Genomic DNA, 23,233 nt, shown 5'->3' on the forward strand with positions numbered 1-23,233 from the left:
ATGAAATACAATTAAATAGAAAAGAGACAGACGGTACATACATTAGAGGTAAGGTAAATAACAACCAAATAAAAGTACAGTTGTAGGGGTGTGTAAAAGACTGTGATAGATTCCTTAAAAGTAGATAGGGGGATCAAATAAGATCAGAGGAAAGCACAATTAAGGTCAGGGAGCTAATTAATGACTTTTATTTACTCATGACGGAACATTCTATTACCATTTTCTTGTCAATAGGACAATCTTCTCTTGCGAAAAGTTTTTTTTTGTAATGTGAATAGAAAACCCTCTTCCCGATATTCCCTGAATTTAAAAGATGGAGCCCAACCCCCGTTTTTAACACAGAGCCCCAGAGACACATCGTACCTTCATAAACTCGATCAACGCTTTCAAAGGCCTCACTCACGTTTCCTCTCTCGATCACCCTGCGAGGCTCAAAGAATGACTCCTTTTCAATGGCCTCCTGTTGCCGACAGAGAAACAGGACACCCAGAGTGCATGGAACCAAGGCAAGCATCGAAAACAGTCAAGTGTCGTAATTAGGGATGTCCGATATTATCAGCCTACCGATATTATCGGCCGATATTGGCATTAAAATGTAATATCGGAAATTATCGGTATTCAAATTCTATTTTTATATTATATATATTTTCATTTATTTAACCTTTATTTACCCAGGCAAGCAAGTACGAACTAATTCTTATTTTATTTATTGTCAAAAGTATGCATAATGTTGTGTTAATTCCACGACAAGAGATATGTAATGTTAATTACCTGAAATTATTTTAAAAAATTGGGGGGGAAACCCTGCATATATCGGTATCGGTTGATATCGGTATAGGAAATTAAGAGTTGGACAATATCGGTATATCGGATATCGGTAAAAAAGCCAATATCGAACATCCCTAGTCGTAATGCGAGGCAGTGTGTGCAGTTCAACACGTTCAAACTCAAAACTGGAGATTAACTGAAATCCCCTCTCTCTCAAATCAACTCAATTCAAAGTGCTTCATTGGCACGACGACATAAGAGTAAACAGTAAATCACAAACGGTAAATCATAATACAGAAATGGAAATTCTGATCATATATTTTAAGTTTCTCCCCAAAATGAAGCATCCACCATTCACAAATAGGTTATACCTACTGTGACTTAATGATGATGGCAACGCAGGGGCGTAACTATGGGGGGGGGGGGGTCCCCGGGAAATGTCCCCCGCATGGTTTCAGAATGGAGTTATTGTCCCCCCCCACGTTTTTACCGTCCAAAAACAATGTTACATGATAATAAACGGTGACGCGACGCGGCACTTTGACCACATCGGCTGCTTGTTCCATCTCTGAGCTCAGGTCTTCATCATATCTATGTCTGTCACTATAGCCAATTGAAATGCTAGAAATGATCACGTGGACTGGGAGAACCAATGGAATTTCACTTTCACTTCCGCGTTTGGGATGCGATCATGCGAGCGAACGCTTGCAAAAATTTGTTAAAAAAAACAAAACAAATGTCTTTGATAGCTTCTTTGCAACGGGGAAATACCAACTGATGAGCCAGAAGAGGAGCCTACGACCTATAAAGCTTCTTTTAATAAACAGGAGTCATACTTAAAATATGGGTTTATCGCAACAGGTGACTCTCGTGTGTTGACATGGCAACACGAGGTAATGACGCAACTGTGTTCAAGTTGCAGAAGATAAAGTAGTTGCATTCAACGCAAGTGGACATTTGACATGTTTCAAAGTTGGGATTTTGGATTTATAATGCGAGCACCTGCATTAAAATCAAATGACTGATCTGTTCATGTGTTATGCACCCGAGAGGCACTTTATAATAGAAAAAAGACAGTGCAAACATGTATATGTCGCTTACAGTTTATTATGCCTATGCAGCTCATTTATTTTGACAGAGTTAAACATTTTTCACTATCATTACAGGGCTGTACGCTAAGCTTTTTCACTAGGGGCACACTTGCCCCTAAATGAGAAATTTAGGGGCAAACAATATTTTTTAGGGGCACATTTTTAAATAACTATTTTACCATTATAGTAGGGCTGGGCGATATGGCCTCTAAATGACATCGCAATATTTTGACATTTCCTCTAAAGCACTTAAAAATGCTTGATTTAACCCTTTGATGCATACAGTCACGCCAATATGATGATTATAATAAGTCCCTGCAACATATGTTTGCATTATTAAACCATGAAGATGCTTTAAAAAATAATTTAATGAAAATGGACTAAGAGTAGTCTACTGACACACTAATAAAAAAAATTATTTACATCTAAGACAATTTATATAAAAACTCTTGGGTGCCTTTTACACAGTACTGTGTTTTCTATCCACTTTAGCCAAACACACACACACACACACACATATATATATATATACACACACACTACTGTGAGAAAATAATAATCACACAGACTTAATGATTTTAGAATATTTCAGATAATGAAATTAAATGTTTATATCATCAACTATCCAGTTAGTATTTATACTGTGTGTAACATTTGGCTACTTTAAATTATTGAATGTAGAGAGAGAGCGAGAGAGAGAGAGAGAGAGAGAGAGAGAGAGAGAGAGAGAGAGAGAGAGAGAGAGAGAGAGAGAGGGGCGAGAACGAACAAGAGAGCCAGCCCCCCCCTTCGCGTTTTGATAGTCTAAGCTGCCGTAGGTGATGACGTCACACTCGAATGTAAACAGGAAGAGATGGAGACACACGGAGATGGAAATTCAATGATATACAGAAATGAATAACCAATAAATATGAAGTTATGTTTAAACGTCTGTTGTCAAGCGTTGTCAATATAACCCACCCCTTTCCTCACGAATGGAACTAGTCTTGTGGAGTCCGCTTTGACCGTTTTCCAGGGTTAGCAGAGATCGCTAGTTAGCTTAGCATAATCCTAATGGTAACCTTGGTTAGAAGCTACCGTTAGCTCATTGCTCGTGTCAATTAAATTGCATGTTATTAAAGGTCCGCGCTGGTCTGTCTAATTAAATTACAACCGCAACATTATATTGCACTGTACAGCCCTGGTTGTAGGCTAATGTTTTACTACAATTTGTATGGATTAATTTAGGAGTGAAATGCGAATGAAGGGTTGAAATTACCACTCGCAAGCTTGCCCCCAGATATTATTTTAAACTCGCACGGACCAAATTAGGGGGCAATTTGCGATCATATCATCGCAGTGTACAGGCCTGCATTATATTAAATTAGCGGACGTGGAGCCGGACAAGCCCTGGCTCCACGATGACCACCTCTTACAAGAGGCGCCACCGCCTGGGAAAATGCGTATTGCACACCTGGTATTAGAAAAAAAAATTAGGTAGGGGGGGGGGGGGCACTGCCACCCTACCCCCCCCCCCCCCCCTGCGACGTCACTGACCACGCCCCTAATCTGTCCCCCGCACCACTGGCAACAGAGTTACGCCACTGTGGCAACGCCATGAGGTCGTTACTAGCCATCTTAAGACCTTTGCTTACAATGCAGTAACTTTTTCATAGGATATAATCATTTGTACTCTTGAAATGTTCAGTGAATAAAGTTTCAAATGCTACTAAAGTATCAAATCAAATACTGTATGATTTGTAATTGTTTATGTTGTCCCCCCCCCCCCCCCATTAATAGCTTTTTGCCGTTTGATTGTATACAACTATTATTGTTTTGCATATGTTTTAATTTGTGCTGTAAGACAAATGGCTTCTTAAAAGATATTGTTTTGCATATGTTTTTAACTTGTGCTGTAAGACAAATTGCTTCTTAAAATATATTGAGGTCATCTATAGCCTCTATTGTGTCTTTATTGTGGATCACACACCTCCACGGTGAAGATGGGGTCAGGCAGGTCCTCGTAGGTGATCTTCACGGCGCCTGCACCTTGCTTGGCGCGGGCCTTGGTGTCAGCGACCACCGCACACACCATCTGGCCCACACACGACACCTGGTGGACACCCATGGGACGGGAAACACTGATACATAACGCATTTCACGGATCAATTCAATTTGCGACAGTATAAATGGTAAATGGACTGCATTTATTAGATTGGATTCAAATGCATTGGCATTATGCAGCACAAGTACAGTACAACAAAAAGAAGTTTGTCATCCAGCCAGAGTGCAAATGTAACAGTGTCGTACCCGCCCCTTTTCAAAGATGGCAGCTCTATGTTTTTATGCTGCGTGTTTGTGAGATTTTATGTCTTTTAAATGTGTTTTTTATGGCTTTTTATGTTTTTTTTTGCTAAATTTGTTTGATATTTCATTCATTGATCTACTGGCAGGATTTTGTCCGAAAATCTGCTTGGATTACCTGCTTTCTGTCCCGTTCACTGACATGCTCTGCACAGCCTACCTGTCCCGTTTACTGACATGCTCTGCACATCCTACCTGTCCCCTTTACTGACATGCTCTGCACAGCCTACCTGTCCCCTTTACTGACATGCTCTGCACAGCCTACCTGTCCCCTTTACTGACATGCTCTGCACAGCCTACCTGTCCCCTTTACTGACATGCTCTGCACAGCCTACCTGTCCCCTTTACTGACATGCTCTGCACAGCCTACCTGTCCCCTTTACTGACATGCTCTGCACAGCCTACCTGTCCCCTTTACTGACATGCTCTGCACAGCCTACCTGTCCCCTTTACTGACATGCTCTGCACAGCCTACCTGTCCCCTTTACTCACATGCTCTGCACAGCCTACCTGTCCCCTTTACTGACATGCTCTGCACAGCCTACCTGTCCCCTTTACTGACATGCTCTGCACAGCCTACCTGTCCCCTTTACTCACATGCTCTGCGCAGCCTACCTGTCCCCTTTACTCACATGCTCTGCACAGCCTACCTGTCCCCTTTACTGACATGCTCTGCGCAGCCTACCTGTCCCCTTTACTGACATGCTCTGCACAGCCTACCTGTCGCAGGTAGTGGTTTACTATCTGCTCAACTGTCTATGCGCTAAAATCATGTTTTACTGTGTCTAGTCTACGGATTCTCTTTTCTTCTCAATACTAAGCAAGGCTGTAAATTCAAATTGTAACTCAACTAAAATGGTTAAATTACGGTGCTGATTCTGTTACTATTGATGTTGTCTGGCAATGTTTAAGTCTGGTCCTGGGCCTGGTTTAGATTGTGTACAAACTCCTGCTGATTTTAGTGTGAGATCAGGTCTGGGAATCATTCATTCATATGTCCCTCTTACCTAAAATAGATTTTGTACGAATTTGGGTACATAGTAATAATGTATCGAAATCTGTAAATGATGATGTCATTTCCATTGATGGCAATAACTTCAATCGTGCTGCTCGCCCTAAACGTAGTGGTGGTGTAATTGGATATTCTAAATGCAAATTCCATACAAACCATTGGTAACAAAATCAATTCCTAAGCAGTTTTAAATGTTGGCCTTACAAGTTGATGTATCTAAGGGATGCAATGTTACTGTTGGGAGGTGTAGTCTGACGTCACTGGTTGTTCCACCCGTATAGGGATTTATCATTGGGAAAGTGGATTAACGAATGGATTAAGAATTGTAACAATTCTGCCGCATGGACATTTAAAAGCTTTACATTTTTGCACAAAATTAGTTCCCTTCTATCACTAACATTATTGTTTAAGCATTTTTGGTTGAAATCAAATTTGGCAATTTCTTTTTATGATTAATTGCGAATATTTTCATGTTGAGCTATAGATTGTGGATGAATACGCACAGAAAGGTACACCATGCAAATGTTAATGCTTTATTTGTTTTAAACAAGACGATTTAGAAATGGGCAATGGGGAAATACATTGCGTTGGACAGAGGGTGGAACACGAAAAACGGCAATGACGTAACCACTACACCTCCCTATAGGCCCCCATCTGCAGGACACCTTGGCCTCTCCATCTGATATTCTCTCCAGATGACCTGACAGTGAGCTGGTTCTCTGTGGTGATCTGAACTGGTTCTCTGTGGTGATCTGAACTGGTTCTCTGTGGTGATCTGAACTGGTTCTCTGTGATGATCTGAACTGGGATTGGTCATCACCAGCGTCTGATGTATTTAGAGCTTTTTGTAATTCAATGAATCTCACTCAGTTAATTGATTCCCCAACTCATCCCACTACAAAGTGTCCAGAAAAACTCTGATTTATTCATTACAAATAATCCTCTTAAGTACACCTCGGTGGGCATATTTGCAAATGATGTGAGTGACCATTGTGTTATTGCTGCTGTTAGGGATACTAAAACACCATTGTGTTCTTGCTGCTGTTAGGGATACTAAAACACCATTGTGTTCTTGCTGCTGTTAGGGATACTAAAACACTAAAACACCAAAGGCTAAGCCTCGCTACATCACAAATCGTGATACAAAGTGTTGTGTTCTGTAATGCATGTGGAAGCTGTACTTCCCAAGAGTCTCCACTATGGGGCGTAGTTGATACAATGCCATGTTATGCATACAGAAGGAGAGAAGAAGAAGAGTCCTTCCTTGCTGTAGGATGATACGTGCAGAAGAAGAGTACACAATGCAGAATGAGAATAGAACAGAATGTACCATGCTTGTACCTAACCTGCTTAACTAAAAGGCTAACAAGTAAACCTGCATCCTGAGCACCGGCGGCGATATAGGCGAGGCAGTCGCCTCAGGGCCCGCGGGGGGGGGGGGCCGGGCCCGAGACTGAATGGAGTTCCCGTTCGTGGGTTGCTGGGAAATGTTGTCTCTCCTGTTGTGCCTCCAGTGCAAAATCTGACTTGTTACTGGAGGACAACAACATTACCCAGCAATCAATACGTCATTGCGTCATGAGACAATTTACCTGGTGCGGAAAACGAACAGCAGACAGGTCTGTCTCTTACAGCGAGTGAAATCATCAGTGAGTCAGTGCATGATCCATATTCCTCAACCATCATTTTACAAACATAAATGTGGCCGTCAAAAAAGAACCGATAAAAAAGAACGGACGAGAAGAACGCAAAGCTACCTAAATTAGACGCATTTGTTATAAAAGTAACAGGGAAACAACCTGGTGCCGACGTTCCTCCTCCTCCTGACCCCCCATCCCCAACAACAACAAGCCCTTCAACACCACCTGATCACCCGACAACATGCCCGGCACGGACACTGCCTTCAGCCGCGGTGTGTCAACTACCATGCAGCAGCAGGTAACCTTGGACAGTCCCTAGGTTGTACATATTGTGTATTGTGTTAGCTAGAAGCTAACGTAGCTTAGCCCAGCCTGGTAGCTATTGTGCTAGCAACATGCCGGGACATAGTTTTCTAGCCGGCATGAATGCCCGATTTAAAATGGTTCTCTCCTCCTTGCATACCCCTGTCCTCACAAGTATTCTGCCAGGGAACCCATGGACACGACAATAGTAGTAGTTATAAGGTGTTTGATCATTGTGTCGTTGTACATATTGTGTATACAACGCTAGAAGCTAACGTAGCTTAGCCCAGCCTGGTAGCTATTGTGCTAGCAACATGCCGGGACATAGCTTTCTAGCCGGCATGAATGCCCGATTTAAAATGGTTCTCTCCTCCTTGCATACCCCTGTCCTCACAAGTATTCTGCCAGGGAACCCATGGACACGACAATAGTAGTAGTTATAAGGTGTTTGATCATTGTGTCGTTGTACATATTGTGTATACAACGCTAGAAGCTAACGTAGCTTAGCCCAGCCTGGTAGCTATTGTGCTAGCAACATGCCGGGACATAGTTTTCTAGGCGGCATGAATGCCCGATTTAAAATGGTTCTCTCCTCCTTGCATACCCCTGTCCTCACAAGTATTCTGCCAGGGAACCCATGGACACGACAATAGTAGTAGTTATAAGGTGTTTGATCATTGTGTCGTTGTACATATTGTGTATACAACGCTAGAAGCTAACGTAGCTTAGCCCAGCCTGGTAGCTATTGTGCTAGCAACATGCCGGGACATAGCTTTCTAGCCGGCATGAATGCCCGATTTAAAATGGTTCTCTCCTCCTTGCATACCCCTGTCCTCACAAGTATTCTGCCAGGGAACCCATGGACACGACAATAGTAGTAGTTATAAGGTGTTTGATCATTGTCGTTGTACATATTGTGTATACAACGCTAGAAGCGAACGTAGCTTAGCCCAGCCTGGTAGCTATTGTGCTAGCAACATGCCGGGACATAGCTTTCTAGCCGGCATGAATGCCCGATTTAAAATGGTTCTCTCCTCCTTGCATACCCCTGTCCTCACAAGTATTCTGCCAGGGAACCCATGGACACGACAATAGTAGTAGTTATAAGGTGTTTGATCATTGTGTCGTTGTACATATTGTGTATACAACGCTAGAAGCTAACGTAGCTTAGCCCAGCCTGGTAGCTATTGTGCTAGCAACATGCCGGGACATAGCTTTGTAGCCGGCATGAATGCCCGATTTAAAATGGTTCTCTCCTCCTTGCATACCCCTGTCCTCACAAGTATTCTGCCAGGGAACCCATGGACACGACAATAGTAGTAGTTATAAGGTGTTTGATCATTGTGTCGTTGTACATATTGTGTATACAACGCTAGAAGCTAACATAGCTTAGCCCAGCCTGGTAGCTATTGTGCTAGCAACATGCCGTGACATAGCTTTCTAGCCGGCATGAATGCCCGATTTAAAATGGTTCTCTCCTCCTTGCATACCCCTGTCCTCACAAGTATTCTGCCAGGGAACCCATGGACACGACAATAGTAGTAGTTATAAGGTGTTTGGTCATTGTGTCGTTGTACATATTGTGTATACAACGCTAGAAGCTAACGTAGCTTAGCCCAGCCTGGTAGCTATTGTGCTAGCAACATGCCGGGACATAGCTTTCTAGCCGGCATGAATGCCCGATTTAAAATGGTTCTCTCCTCCTTGCATACCCCTGTCCTCACAAGTATTCTGCCAGGGAACCCATGGACACGACAATAGTAGTAGTTATAAGGTGTTTGAGCATTGTGTCGTTGTACATATTGTGTATACAACGCTAGAAGCTAACGTAGCTTAGCCCAGCCTGGTAGCTATTGTGTTAGCAACATGCCGGGACATAGATTTCTAGCCGGCATGAATGCCCGATTTAAAATGGTTCTCTCCTCCTTGCATACCCCTGTCCTCACAAGTATTCTGCCAGGGAACCCATGGACACGACAATAGTAGTAGTTATAAGGTGTTTGATCATTGTGTCGTTGTACATATTGTGTATACAACGCTAGAAGCTAACGTAGCTTAGCCCAGCCTGGTAGCTATTGTGCTAGCAACATGCCGGGACATAGCTTTCTAGCCGGCATGAATGCCCGATTTAAAATGGTTCTCTCCTCCTTGCATACCCCTGTCCTCACAAGTATTCTGCCAGGGAACCCATGGACACGACAATAGTAGTAGTTATAAGGTGTTTGATCATTGTGTCGTTGTACATATTGTGTATACAACGCTAGAAGCTAACGTAGCTTAGCCCAGCCTGGTAGCTATTGTGCTAGCAACATGCCGGGACATAGCTTTCTAGCCGGCATGAATGCCCGATTTAAAATGGTTCTCTCCTCCTTGTACACCTTTGTCCCCACAATGTGCCGGGTCGTGTGTGTGTGTGGGGGGGGGGGGGGCCCGAGCTGTCAATCTCGCATCAGGGCCCGTGGGGCATTCCAACCGCCACTGATCCTGAGTCTTATTACTACACCTCTACATACATACTAAATACTACGTACGTACAACATAACAGGCGACGGGAAGTTGAACCGGGGAATTTTTTAACTGACGTTTTTACTGCAGGAGAAATGGCTAATCTACATGTAGCTTCTCCAACGTCGTATTTACCCTGCCCCGGAGAACCTACTATGGCGTTCAAGACTTGGCACCAGATGTTCAAGAATTACATGCTGGTAATAAATGCGACTGGAAATGGATGGTCCGAGGCTCGGAAGAGAGCTACCCTTCTACATTGCCTTGGTACCGAGGGTCAGCGGATTTTCTACACATTGCCAGATACAGGTGATTCCGTGGCTGACGCTGAGGCAGCGTTGAATGCACATTTTACTCCAAGAATCAACGTAGTAGTCGAGCGACACACATTCAGAAAGCGTGCACAAGCACTGCATGAAAGCATTGCACAATACGTTGTTGCTTTGCGTGACCTAGCTACCAGATGTGACTTTGATAATAAAACTGAGGAAAATCTCCGGGATCAGTTGATTGAACATGTAGCTAGCCCACAGATAAGGGAACGTCTGCTGCTTGAACCAGGTTTGACGCTGGACAATGCTATCAATCTAGCTACGCAGTTTGAAGCGGCTGTACTCCACGCTAAAGCTATAACTACCGAGCGTGCTGCTCCAGTACAGGCCGTGACGCCGCGGTCTCAGACTACTTTCAAGAAACGGGACTGGCAGCACTACCGTCCAGCTAAACCTGCTGCTGCTACTGATTCTGCTTCCACTCGCTCTTGCTACCGATGTGGCTCGGGGAACCACCTGGCGAACTCTTCACAATGTCCAGCGGTAAAAGTGACTGGCAAATTATGCCAGAAAACAGGACATTTTGCTCGTGTCTGCCGTGCTAAAACACAGTCGGTGAGTACAGTGGAAATTCCTGAAATTACAGTGCTATGCGTGGAAGCTTCTGACATTACAAAAATGATTGTATGCAATGTGCATGTACACACACCTACTACCCAGGCTCAGGAATTGAGACTGGTTGTGGACTGGACACAGGCTCAGCAGTATCCACAATGCCACTGTCTACTTATGAGAAATACTTCTGTTGTGAAGGGCCAGATTAAACTGAGAATCTACCTTTATTGTTTGATATACTTTGTATATTATTTATATATATACACGGAATATCCCTTTACCTGCGTTCAAACCAGAGTAATATTCGCTCTCCTATTGGACAGCGCCCCCAGGCGCCAGCGCGCAAGCCCCCAACGGCAAGTTCAAAGACAAGTGCAGGCATGTCGGAACATGCCCGGAGTCAGCGTAGTGATACCAGACAAGGACTGAGGTTGGGACTAGATATTCACTTAAGTATAAATACAGCGCAAGGTGCGCACACCGTGCTTAGCTTCGTGTCTTCGTTCAGTACCTTACCCACCTTCACCACGAGTCAACGTGCAGTGAAGTGAGCAACCTTGCGTCTAACAGAGCATTGAGAACCGCGTGCGAATATAATGGTAAAAGTGTCAGAGTTTAATGAAGTAACGTTGAGTTCGACTTAATCTAATGTGAAGTAAATAGTCGTTCATTTATTGTATATCGTGCGGCCACAGTTCTTTCGTGTGTAGCATTACCCAGCGGTTCGTCGTGTCTTTAGCTAGTGTACTTAACCAGGGTGTGTGGCCTAAATACGTCGCCCACACCCGAGGAGTCCTAGGCGGAGAACCGTTGGACATGTACACAGGAGAATCGGCGTCGGCGATTGCAGAACCATTACTGGTTGGATTATATTGATTTGGAACGTGGTACCCGGAGAAGAGCATCGTTGATTTCCACTATCGTTTGGGATTCAACCTCGTGAGGATTACAACTCGGGCCGGCCGACTAGCTGGCTGGCTAGCTGTCATCAATGCTGTCGAGCATTTGGATTACAATTATTACTTTGCTGCTGATCAAGGGATTTACAAGGACCGACTCCTGTACCTGGAGTCTCTTTATTCCTCATTGAATCAGACGGAGTACCCGAACATTCCTCTACCCTCCAGGCCTTACACCCCCGGAGGGAACCCATTGTCTCCCGGCAGTACCAGTGTTGCCCTATATAGTTGCTACTATACGACAGGTGGTGTCAACTTAGACCCATCGTAGGATTCCTGCTATTCTTAGTGACTCATGCTATTGACTGACTTTACGTATATTCTTCGCCATACAAGCGCGACCCTAATTCTCATTCTGTAACCTAACGTTGCCTAATAATAATAAATTACCCTCAAATACTATTTCTTTGTCAATGCCGTGTTCTTGTGGGTGTTCACCATCTATATTTGATGTACTGTCTGGCCAGTAATTAAAGTACATAACTAGCAGTGGTTTAATCTATCACAATCTTTAATACAGTCAGGGTTTTGTGCGGTTAGGTGGTCGAGCGGAGATTGCGCTCGTCACCAGCCCCGGAGCTGTGAGCTTGATTCGCCTGTTCGAATCCAGCTCACAGCTCCGGGGTTGTCACCAGCTTGGCTGGCCGTCTGCACTGATACAATTGGCTGTATCAGAGGGTGGGAGAAGCTGGCGGGGTGGGTCCGGGTCGTTGTAAACAGCGACTCCTACAGTTCGGTCGGGGCGCCTGCTAAGCGCGGATTGGACGTGAGGGGGATAGTGTGGTCCTCCCACACGCTACGCCCTCTCAATGAGAATCCGCGCTGCCAGGTGAAAAGAAGCGGTGATTGGCTGGACGTGTGTCGGAGGAAGCACGTGGTAGCCTCCACTCTCCCAAATGATCTGACTGTGGGGGGTAAAGCGCAGCGACCAGGAAGGGACTGGGAATTGGCATACGACTAACATTGGGATGGGAGAAAATCGGAGGAAAATGGAGGGGGAAAAAGACCAAAAAAAATAAATAAAAAATACAGTCAGGGTTTTGTAACCCCTCAGTTACAATTGGTCCTTCGAGCCGGAGGGTATCAGTGTAATATTTAATATAATATTAATATTGACATGGCCAGCGGTGAACACTCCCCAAGCGGCTCCCCTAAGCTAGAACGCCCGCAGCGCAAACGTCAGCTACCTCCATATCTGGAGGAATTCGCTTTCATTCTACCCCCTAGCTTATCTAAACAGACGTTAAATACGGATAAATCGGATAGTCTAAGCATGTCCAATCCTATCGACTTGGCGACCCTGCCAGTAGAGACCCCAGTGGGTTCAAACGAAACTGACTCAGCTCACGGGGGGGACCAGGTGGGACATGACGTGACTATACCTCCAGACAGCGTCACCGGGATAGACCCCGGAGCGCTCCAGGATAAAGAACGCGCTCCAGGGATAGAACCCGACACACAACCAACAGAAGAGAACCGCGCCCAGGAGATAGACCTCGGAGCGCGCCAGGAGAACAGATCTCCAACAAGCCCTGTCAGCACCCGATCACCTCCGTCAGTGTCATCCCCCAGCGAGGCGGACCAGAGACTGGCGCAAGCCTTGATCGCCACGCTGACAGCCTCAACCGAAAGAGACCGACTCCAGGGTGAGCGCGACCGGCTTCAAGCAAAGACGCTTAGTGAGCGCGAACACTCTGCCACGGAAAGAGAGCGCCTCCACGCGCAACTCCAAGCGCAACCCCTTAGTGAGCGCGAACACTCTGCCGTGGAACGAGAGCGCCTCCAGGCTCAACAGATGAGCGAGCGCGAACAACGAGAGTGCCTCCAGGCGCAACAATTAAGCGAGCGTGAACACTCTGCAGCGGAACGAGAGCGCCTTCACGCGCAACTCCAAGCCAAGCCCTTAGTGAGCGCGAGCACTCTGCAACCGAACGAGAGCGCCTCCAGGCGCAACAAAGGAGTGAGGACGACCGCATAAGACTGGAGGAGAGGCGCCTTCAGACGGAAGAGAACATCGAACGAGACCGCGCCAATGCACAGCGCGACGCCGCCAATGCACAGCGCGAAGCAGAGCGCGACCGGCTGCAGGCGCAGATGATAGAACAATTGATCGCCAGGGCGACACCCCCTCTCTCCGCACGGAGCTCCCGGAGATCATCACGACAAGGGTCTAGGGCACCTTCCCCTACCCGACAAAGCGACCCGGGACCCGGCCAACAGGAGGAACCTGTCTACGTCTCCGAGCCCCCTCCCCGACCGGTCCATACGAGACCCAGCCAACGGGAAGAACCGGCCTACGTCGCAGAGAGACTAACTAGAAGACTCCAGGACCTAGAAGAGGAAGAGGAGGAATAGCAAGCCCACCAGCACGAACGTACTCTGGACCAGGAGGCCCAGTACAGCCCCGACTTCAGCCCTGAGTCACTGCACTACAAACCCCCGACCCAACTCACGGGTGAGTTTGACGTACAGTCAGCACCGAGGAACAGCACCTGGAGACCCGGCCTCTGGTACCCACCAAGTACTAACCCACGACCACACGTACGGGGAGACTCGCCCAGGAGGCCTCTTCCCCTACGCTCACCAATGTACCAGCCATCCATGGCATCGTACCTTGGCACACCGACGTTCCCAGACTTTACGCGCGAGGACAGAGCACAGTACACGGAATTACGCATGTGTTTGGAGACTATGATGTCCGATGTCCCCGACGAGTCGTACAAATATGCCATCCTCCTCAAGCATCTCAAGGTGCCCAGAGCGCATAACATAGCGCTGGCATATTCCAACTCAAGCACCCCATACTCCGCGGCTCTGGTGGCCCTCGACCAGCGTTATGGACGCATATGGGATTACGTGATCCAAGAAATACGGGATATCGATCGCCTCCCCCCAGCCAAAGACAATAGAGCACTGGATGACCTCTCTATCAAGGTACAATCCCTCGTGGGGATGCTGGGGTCCCAAAAGGAGAAGGGGAGATATGAACTGTATGCAAATTCTAATGTGGAGCGAATACTGGAGAAGCTCCCTCCAGCCCGCCAAGAGCGTTTTCGGCGGCAGAGAGACCACCGTGATCCCAACGGCCCAGAGCCATCCCTCCTAGACCTGGCCGCTTTCCTCGCAAGGGAAGTTAGCAGCCTACGACTGGACACATTCGTGTGGAGTGGATCTAGCCCAAGAGATGGACCTCGGAGGTCCAACGATAACCGCCGGTCAGTGACCGTTATGCACCAGGCCGAGTCAGTGCCGCAGCACAAGAACCACCGCACCCCCCAGACCAAGGGGAAGTGGAAGATTGTATGCCAGTACTGTGAAAATGAACATTGGCTGTCTCAATGTGACACCTTCAAGAAGCTGACCGCTGACGAGGTGAGTCAGTGGATCAAAGCCAACCGCCGCTGCTTCCGCTGCGCGCGCAGCCATATGGCAGCTGAGTGCCGCCTAAAGAAAAGATGCAGCAAGTGCGACGGCGCCCACTTGGAGGTCCTACACAACAGCAACAAAAAACCCGTACCCCCAAGCAGCTCGAGAGTGAACGTCATATACATAGACCCTGCGAAGAGCGGGAGCTCCCGAGTGCTCTTGAAGGTGGTCCGAGTGATCTTAAGCTACGAGGACAAGGTCATGGACACTTACGCCGTCCTAGACGATGGGTCAGAAAAGACTCTCCTCGCATCCGCCGCAGCCCGGCTGGGTCTGCGGGGGAGCGAAGACACAATGACAATCCGTACCATTAGAAGAGACCTGAAGACCATAAAGGGTGAAAATGTCTCCTTCACGATAGCAGCGGTCGGGCAGCCCGAGAAGCAGTATAGCATCACTAACGCCTTCACCAGCCACGACATAGGCCTGTCACAGTACACCTACCCCATCCCAAAGCTGATGGAGAAATACGTGCACCTACGTCAACTACCTATACCGCTCATCGACGACGCCACCCCGACCCTGCTCATAGGATCCGACCACGCACACCTCATCGTCCCAACGGACCGGGTCCACATCGGGCCCAGAGGCTGTCCAGCAGCGGTCGAGACCCGCCTGGGTTGGACACTACAAGGCCCCCTCTCCGGGTCTTCCAACCGACCGACAGCCACTCGCTGTCTCTACACGAGGATAAACGAAGAAGACACCACCCTCTTACAGCACGTTGAGAGGCTATGGACACTAGACGCGATGCCCTTTAAGAATGAAAAGAAACTCGTTCGCTCAAAGGAAGACACTTATGCCATAGCCCTCCTCGAGCAGAGGACAAAGAGAGTCGAGGTCAATGGAGTGATGAGATACGCAACTCCACTCTTGAGGCGAGAGGGTATGCCCACCCTCCACGCCTCAAAAGAAGCGACAGAGCGATATCTACTGAACACCGAGCGGCGTCTAGCCAAAGACCCCACTCAAGCCACTGTGTACCGCGCTGAGATCGACAAGCTGATCACAGCGGGACACATAAAGAAAATTGACATTCAAGAGGCCGACCAGACGATCGAATCTTGGTACGTGCCCCACCACAAGGTCCACCACAACGGCAAGGATCGCATTGTATTCAACTGCAGCTACCAGATCGGACTACAGAATCTGAATAAAGAACTCTTGCCCGGCCCGACACTCGGCCCCTCTCTCCTCGGCGTACTACTACGTTTCCGCCAAGACAAGGTGGCCATCAGCGGCGACATCAAAGGGATGTTCCTGCAGGTGCGACTAGTGGAGGAATGGGAGTGGCTGGATCTGCGCTGACATGGCTGACATCATACCTCAATGACCGCTCCTACCAAGTGTCATGGAGAGGGACTCTGTCGGCCACCCGCCCCCTCCGGACGGGTGTCCCCCAGGGCTCGGTCCTAGGACCCCTTCTCTTCTCCCTCTACACTAAATCACTGGGTAACATTATCACATCTCATGGCTTCTCATATCATTGTTATGCCGATGATACTCAACTCTTCCTCTCCTTCCCTCCCTCAGATATCCACGTCTCTGAGCGGATCTCGGCCTGTCTGTCCGACATCTCCGCCTGGATGACGACCAACCACCTCAAACTGAACCTAAGCAAAACAGAATTGCTCCACCTGCCGGCCAAATCCTCCCCCCTGACCGACCTCTCCATCACAGTCGAGAATGCAGCTGTGACCGCGTCGCCGACCGCCAAGAACCTTGGTGTTGTCCTCGACGACCAGTTGAACTTCTCTGCTCACATCGCAGCGACAACCAGAACCTGCAGATTCCTCCTGAGCAACGTCAGAAGGATACGCCCCTTCCTGACAAAAGAAGCCACCCAACTCCTCGTCCAATCAACAGTCATCTCCCGCCTCGACTACTGCAACGCACTGCTAGCTGGCCTCCCGGCCACTGCCACCAAGCCTCTTCAACTCATTCAAAATGCAGCGGCCCGCCTGATCTCAAACCTACCGAAGTCAGCCCATGTCACCCCACTTCTTAGGGACCTGCACTGGCTCCCCATTGCTGCACGTATCCGCTTCAAGGCCCTCGACCTAGCATACCGTGCGGCAAAGGGAACCGCTCCCGCCTACCTCCGGTCAATGGTCTCTAACTACACACCCTCAAGACCCCTACGCTCTGCGTCTTCTGGCCGCCTCAGATCTACTCCTATCCAAGCTCCCGGAGGGTCATCAAAGAGAAGCCGCCTATTCTCAGTCCTTGCCCCACAATGGTGGAATGAACTACCCATCCCAGTTAGGACAGCCGAATCCTGTCCAATCTTTCGCCGTCGACTAAAGACTCACTTCTTCAACCATTATCTGAAATGATAAAAAAAAAAAAAAAATCTAACCCCGACTAACCTTAATGTCATGCACTTGTCCTAATAAACTAACCTACACTGTAACACGCAACACTTTGATGAACATTGTTACTCAGCTGATAGAGTTATACCCTTCTTGCTGTCTTGTCGCACAGAACTTGTAAGTCGCTTTGGATAAAAGCATCAGCTAAATGACTAAATGTAAATGTAAATGTAGTGGAGGAGGACAAGCCCTTGCTGCGGTTCCTATGGAGAGAGAGGATCAAAGATGAGCAACCATCCATCTACCAATGGGAGGTCCTCCCCTTCGGAACCACATGCAGCCCATGCTGTGCTACGTTCGCACTGCAAAAACATGTGACAGAAGACCCTGAAGCTGACGAGGAGGTCAGACAAAGCGTAGAGAGGAGTTTCTACGTGGACAACTGTCTGCAAAGCGTCTCGACGCCAGAAGAAGCCGAAGCCCTCCTGCTCAAGCTCCGCGCCTCACTGATCAAAGGTGGCTTTGATCTCCGGCAGTGGGCCAGCAGTGACCCTCAAGTACTTCGCAGCCTCTCCCCAGAGACAAAGGCAGCAAGCAGCGAGACCTGGATGGCGACCACCGCACGTGAAGCACAGGAAATGACATTGGGCCTAGTCTGGCGCTTCAAAACAGACTCGCTCCATTACAAATACACACCCCTGACCACGGAGCAGGGAAGGTCGACCCCTCTACCGGCCACCAGACGGAGCGTATACAGAACACTCGCAAGTCAATACGACCCGCTGGGGTGTATCCTACCTTACACCACTCGGGCGAAAATTATTGTACGAGAGCTGTGGGACAAGGAACAGGGCTGGGACGACCCCATACCCGACCACCTAGCTTCCACCTGGAGAGAGTGGGAGAGAGAACTCAGCTCGCTCCAAAATGTGAACATACGCCGAAGCTACTTCCCACCCACAGTGCGGCTGGAGACGTGCCAGATGGACCTGCACGTCTTCAGCGACGCCTCGGAAGTGGCCTACGGTTCGGTGGCTTACTTGCGGGCCCGAGAGGAGGGAGGAGAAATACACACAGCCTTCATCCTGGCTCGCTCAAGGATAGCCCCCCGCAAGCAACAATCGATCCCGCGTCTAGAGCTCTGCGCAGCTCTTGTAGGCGCGCAACTCGCCGCGTTAATCCAACGTGAACTCACCATCCCGGTGCAAAGAACAATATTGTGGTCAGACTCCATGACCGTACTCACATGGATCCAGTCCGATTCTTGTAGATACAAGGTCTTCGTGGGAGTCAGAATCACAGAGATTCAAGACCTAGTAGGATCAGCGTGCTGGAGGTACGTGGACACGAAACAGAACCCAGCCGATGTCATCACACGGGGGATGTCCCTAGATGACCTCACACGTCACAATATCTACAGTGACGGTCCTGAGTTCCTCAAGCTCCCGGAGGAAGAGTGGCCTACCCCCACCCCTCGGGAGGCTAGTCAAGAGGAGGCAGAGATCAAGAAATCTATGTTCTGTGGGTTGACGCACACCCCAGTCCCCACTGACCCTAACATAGACGACTGCCTCACCTTTGAGATTGCGCAGCTAAAGACATTCCTGTGGCACCACCCTGAGGTTCCCCCCACTACCGACATTGACGCATCGAACTACGCAGAGGCAGAACTCCTTCTGCTACAGCGAGCCCAAAGAGAATCGTTCCCCGACGAGCTAGACTGCCTGCAGGGAACAAAGCCAATCCCGTCAGACAGCAGACTGCTCCACTTGGCCCCCGAGTGCGACACCCATGGCCTCATCAGGGTGGGTGGCCGTCTGAGACGGGCCCCGGACTTAACGGATGACGTCAAGCATCCTATCGTCCTCAACAGTCGACATAAGGTCACCGAGCTTATCATAAAAAAATACGACAAGGATGTGCACCACGCTGGGGCAGAGAGAGTCTTCGCTGAGATCCGACGTCGTTACTGGATACTGCAAGGAAGAGAAGCAGTACGTCGCTTCCAGCGGACCTGTCTAGACTGTCGCAAGTGGCCCAGTATACCTATGATGGCCGACCTGCCTCCCTGCCGCCTCCGACTCGGCGAGAAGGCCTTCCACTCCACAGGCGTGGACTGTTTCGGCCCGCTCTACGTCAAGAAAGGAAGAGGGATAGAGAAGAGGTGGGGCATTGTATACAAGTGCATGACCACCCGAGCAGTGCATATAGAACTCCTGCAGACCATGAGTACGGATTCATTCCTCATGTCCTTCCGGAGATTTACAGCAAGAAAAGGGAAACCGTCTGTATTGTTGTCTGATCAAGGGACAAACTTCAAAGGCGGAGAAAGAGAACTGAGAGAGAGCTTCCAGGCCATGGGCCCAGAACTTAAGACCCGCCTCGCTCCCTCTCAGATCGAGTTCCAGTTCAACCCCCCGAACGCCCCTCACTTCGGGGGAACCTGGGAAAGAGAAGTCCGTTCCATAAAGACAGCTCTGTACGCCGTGCTTGGGGCCCAGACCGTGGCGGAAGAAGTCCTCACGACAGTCCTCACGGAGATCGAGGGAGTATTGAACTCAAAGCCCCTCGGGTACGTCTCAAGTGATGTAGCAGACGTCGACCCAGTCACCCCAAACACTCTCTTGATGGGGCGGCTGGACCCTGCCCTTCCACAGGCGGTGTACAGACCTGAAGAAGCGAACGGCCGAAGAATGTGGAGATACAGTCAAGTATTGGCTGACCAGTTTTGGAACAGTTTCCTCCTCCACTACCTACCGTCCCTCCAAACCCGTCAGAAGTGGGTAAAGGACAGGGACAACTTAAAAGTGGACACAGTCGTTATGATCATAGACCAGTCACTACCCCGAGCTATGTGGCCGGCCGGCCGCGTAAGCAAAGTGATCACTGGTGCCGACGGGAAGGTCAGAGCGGCAGAAGTTATTGTCCAAGGGCGGACTTACACCCGACCCGTGGCGAGGCTGATAGAGTTGCCAGAGATCCCTGACTCCCCTGATGACGATCATGACCCACTGACTTTGTAGATTGCCCTACTCCTCACAACAGATATTGAGCAGTTGATTGGACTATTAATCTGTCTCCCTTAACTAATTAGGTGCGGACTAATTAGGAGGCGGCTGTTGTGAAGGGCCAGATTAAAGCTGAGAATCTACATTTATTGTTTTATATACATTGTATATTATTTATATATACACGGTATATCCCTTTAAGCCTGCGTTCGAATCATAGTAATATTCGCTCTCCTTATTGGATAACGCCCGTAGGCGCCAGCCCACAAGCCCCCAAAGTCAGGTTCAAAGACGAACCCAGGCATGTCGTAACATGCCTGGAGACAGCGTATTGATTCGAGACAAGAACTGAGGTTTGGGACTAGATAACCACTTAAGTATATATACGGCGCAGGTGCGAACAGTAGTTGTTCATCCCGATTCAACGTGTAGTGAAGTGAGCAGCAGTGCGTCTAACAGAGCGTTGAGAACCACGTGCGAATTGAATAGTAAAGTGTCAGAGTTTAATGCAGTAACGTCAAGTTCGACTTAGTTTAATGTGAAGTAAATAGTCGTTCATTTATTGTATATCGTGCCCACCACAGTTCGTTCGTGTGTAGCCTTACCCAGCGGTTCGTTCGTGTTAGCTAGTGGACCTTAGCCAGTGCGCGTGGACTAAATACCTTAGTACCAGCACACGAGGAGGCCTAGTCGGAGAACCTGCTGGACATGTGCACAGGAGAACCAGCGGCGGCGATTGCAGAACCATTACTGGTTGGATTATATTGATTGTGGAACGTGTTACCCGGAGAAGAGCATCGTTAATTCCCACTGTCGTTTGGGATTTAACCTCGTGAGGATTTACATTCGGGCTGACCTCATGGACCGAGGCTAGCTGGCTATCATCGTTTGCTATCGAGCATTGGATTACAGTTATTGCTTTTGTTGCTGATCGTTGGATTTACAAGGACTGGCTTCTGTACGTGAATCCCCTTATTCTTCATTGAATCAGACTGAGTATCCGAACATTCCTCTATCCTCCAGACCTTACAACTCTGGGAGGAACCCAGTGTCTCCAGGCGGTACCAGCGTTGCCTTCTATAATTGCTATTATACGCCAGGTGGCGTCAGCCTAGTACCCATCGTAGGAATCATTCTATTCCCAGTGACTTATGCTACTGACTGACTTTATGCATATTCTTCGCCATACAAGCGCAACCCTAATTCTCATTCTGTAACCTAATGTTGCATAATAATAAAATACCCTCAAATACTATTTCTTTGTCAATGCCGTGTTATTATGAATGTCCACCATATCTATTCGATGTACTGTCTGGCCAGTAATTAAAGTACATACCTAGCAGTGGTTTAATCTATCACAATCTTTAATACAGTCAGGGTTTTGTAACCCCTCAGTTACAATTATAGTGAAATATTTTGCACTGTTGTCGCATTTATCTTGTTGAAATCCTCCCACAGGTTCTTTTTACTACCACATATTTAATTGAGACCCTTTATTTGTTTATTATTTCAATTTAGCTGGAAATACATTGCTACATCATTCAGTAACATTTGCAGAGCCTTATAACAAAAACATTATTACGGTCACCATTGTGACCAGTGGGATTAATCAACTATTTTTATTATTTATTTTTCTATTTCATTGAACATTGCACATGTTAAAAGCAAATTTTTTTACTCAAAATGTGAGTATTACCAAGTCAACTTGTGTTCTTAAAACAATGACAATAAACATAGTTTTATTAGGTTGAAATAATGTGGTTGTGTACTTATTTTTCTGTTAACTTATTATGGATTGAAAACTGAAAACCTTAATGCACAGTAACTGAACTCAATATTTTTAAGTTCTGGTAACTTATTATTATTATTTCTTTTACAGTGTAGTCTTGCGATCAATCAAAACTTATTTACACGATATACCTCACATTCACCCTCCATTCACATCCTGGTGTTCTCCTGGTGTTCTCCATTAGGCCTGTAGGTGGAGCTATGACAGCACACGTACAGTACACACACCGATGGTGTGTGATGTGTCCAAAAATGAATGGGCAAATGTGAGTGAAATGGTCGCACTGTATGCAGCTGTTTGTCTGCATTGCATTCCCCCCCCCCCCCCCCAACTCAGATTTAGGGTTGATACAACCATCATAATAATATTGTTAATAATAACAATAACAATAATGATGTAATAATGTAAAAATTATCATTAAAAATACCTGATTATCAGGAAAAAAAATTACGATGCATGGAATATTGTTGAGGCACACTAGTTACAACTATATTTCAAACAGGCACTCCATGTCAAAAAGGTTGCTGACCCCTGATATACAGCTTGCGGTACACCTGCCGCAGCACGCGCGCACACACACACACACGCGCGTGCAGTACTGTATATGAATGAATGAATGAATGAAATATAATATATATAGCCTACGGCGGGCGTAATGAATGAACGCAGTATGGCTTATTATTCCATAATTAAGCCTATAGGCTACTGTTCATTCGTAGGCGCACACAAGACTTGTTATGGAATATTAATGCAGTCTATTTCCACCAATTAGCTTTAGTTCTTATTTATTTATCCACTGTCATTTCAGTGTTGGTGTATAGGCTATATAGTGTATTTCAATATAAGTTTAATTGATTAATGATATATTCGAAGGAATGCAGGTTTATAGCTATATCAACCCCCTCCAATGTACAGTAAATGACCAAGTATGGTTTTGTCAATATTCCAATGTACAGTTTTGCTTGTACAGTGTAAGTCTACCCAACCTCCTCCAACAGTTTCTACGTCAAATGTACTCTCTTTTCTGGACTCTTTTTGTATCACAAACAGTACTGTATTTGCAAATCTGGTATGTCATAAATGTATAGATGTAGCAGTACTGTCTATCTGTGTCGTGTGTGTCATATATGTTATGATGAATTGAAAATGGGGGACCCTGATGTAAACAAGACAAAATTCTTTATCTGGTC

General features: G+C 47.3%; 1 protein-coding gene across 1 annotated transcript in view; it reads right to left on the reverse strand.

The window, feature by feature from the left end:
• aox6 (aldehyde oxidase 6) overlaps positions 1-23,233 on the reverse strand; it is a gene marked incomplete at both ends in the record, with an annotated part of 210,658 nt that overhangs the window by 71,781 nt on the left and 115,644 nt on the right. Inside the window, 2 exons of the mRNA XM_084324231.1 lie at positions 364-460; positions 3,829-3,951. Coding sequence (XP_084180357.1) covers positions 364-460; positions 3,829-3,951 — 220 coding nt within the window. The remainder of the gene's footprint in view (positions 1-363; positions 461-3,828; positions 3,952-23,233) is intronic.

This window comes from Notolepis coatsorum, assembly GCF_963971535.1.
Source record: "Notolepis coatsorum genome assembly, chromosome: 1".
Taxonomy (NCBI): Eukaryota; Metazoa; Chordata; class Actinopteri; order Aulopiformes; family Paralepididae; genus Notolepis; species Notolepis coatsorum.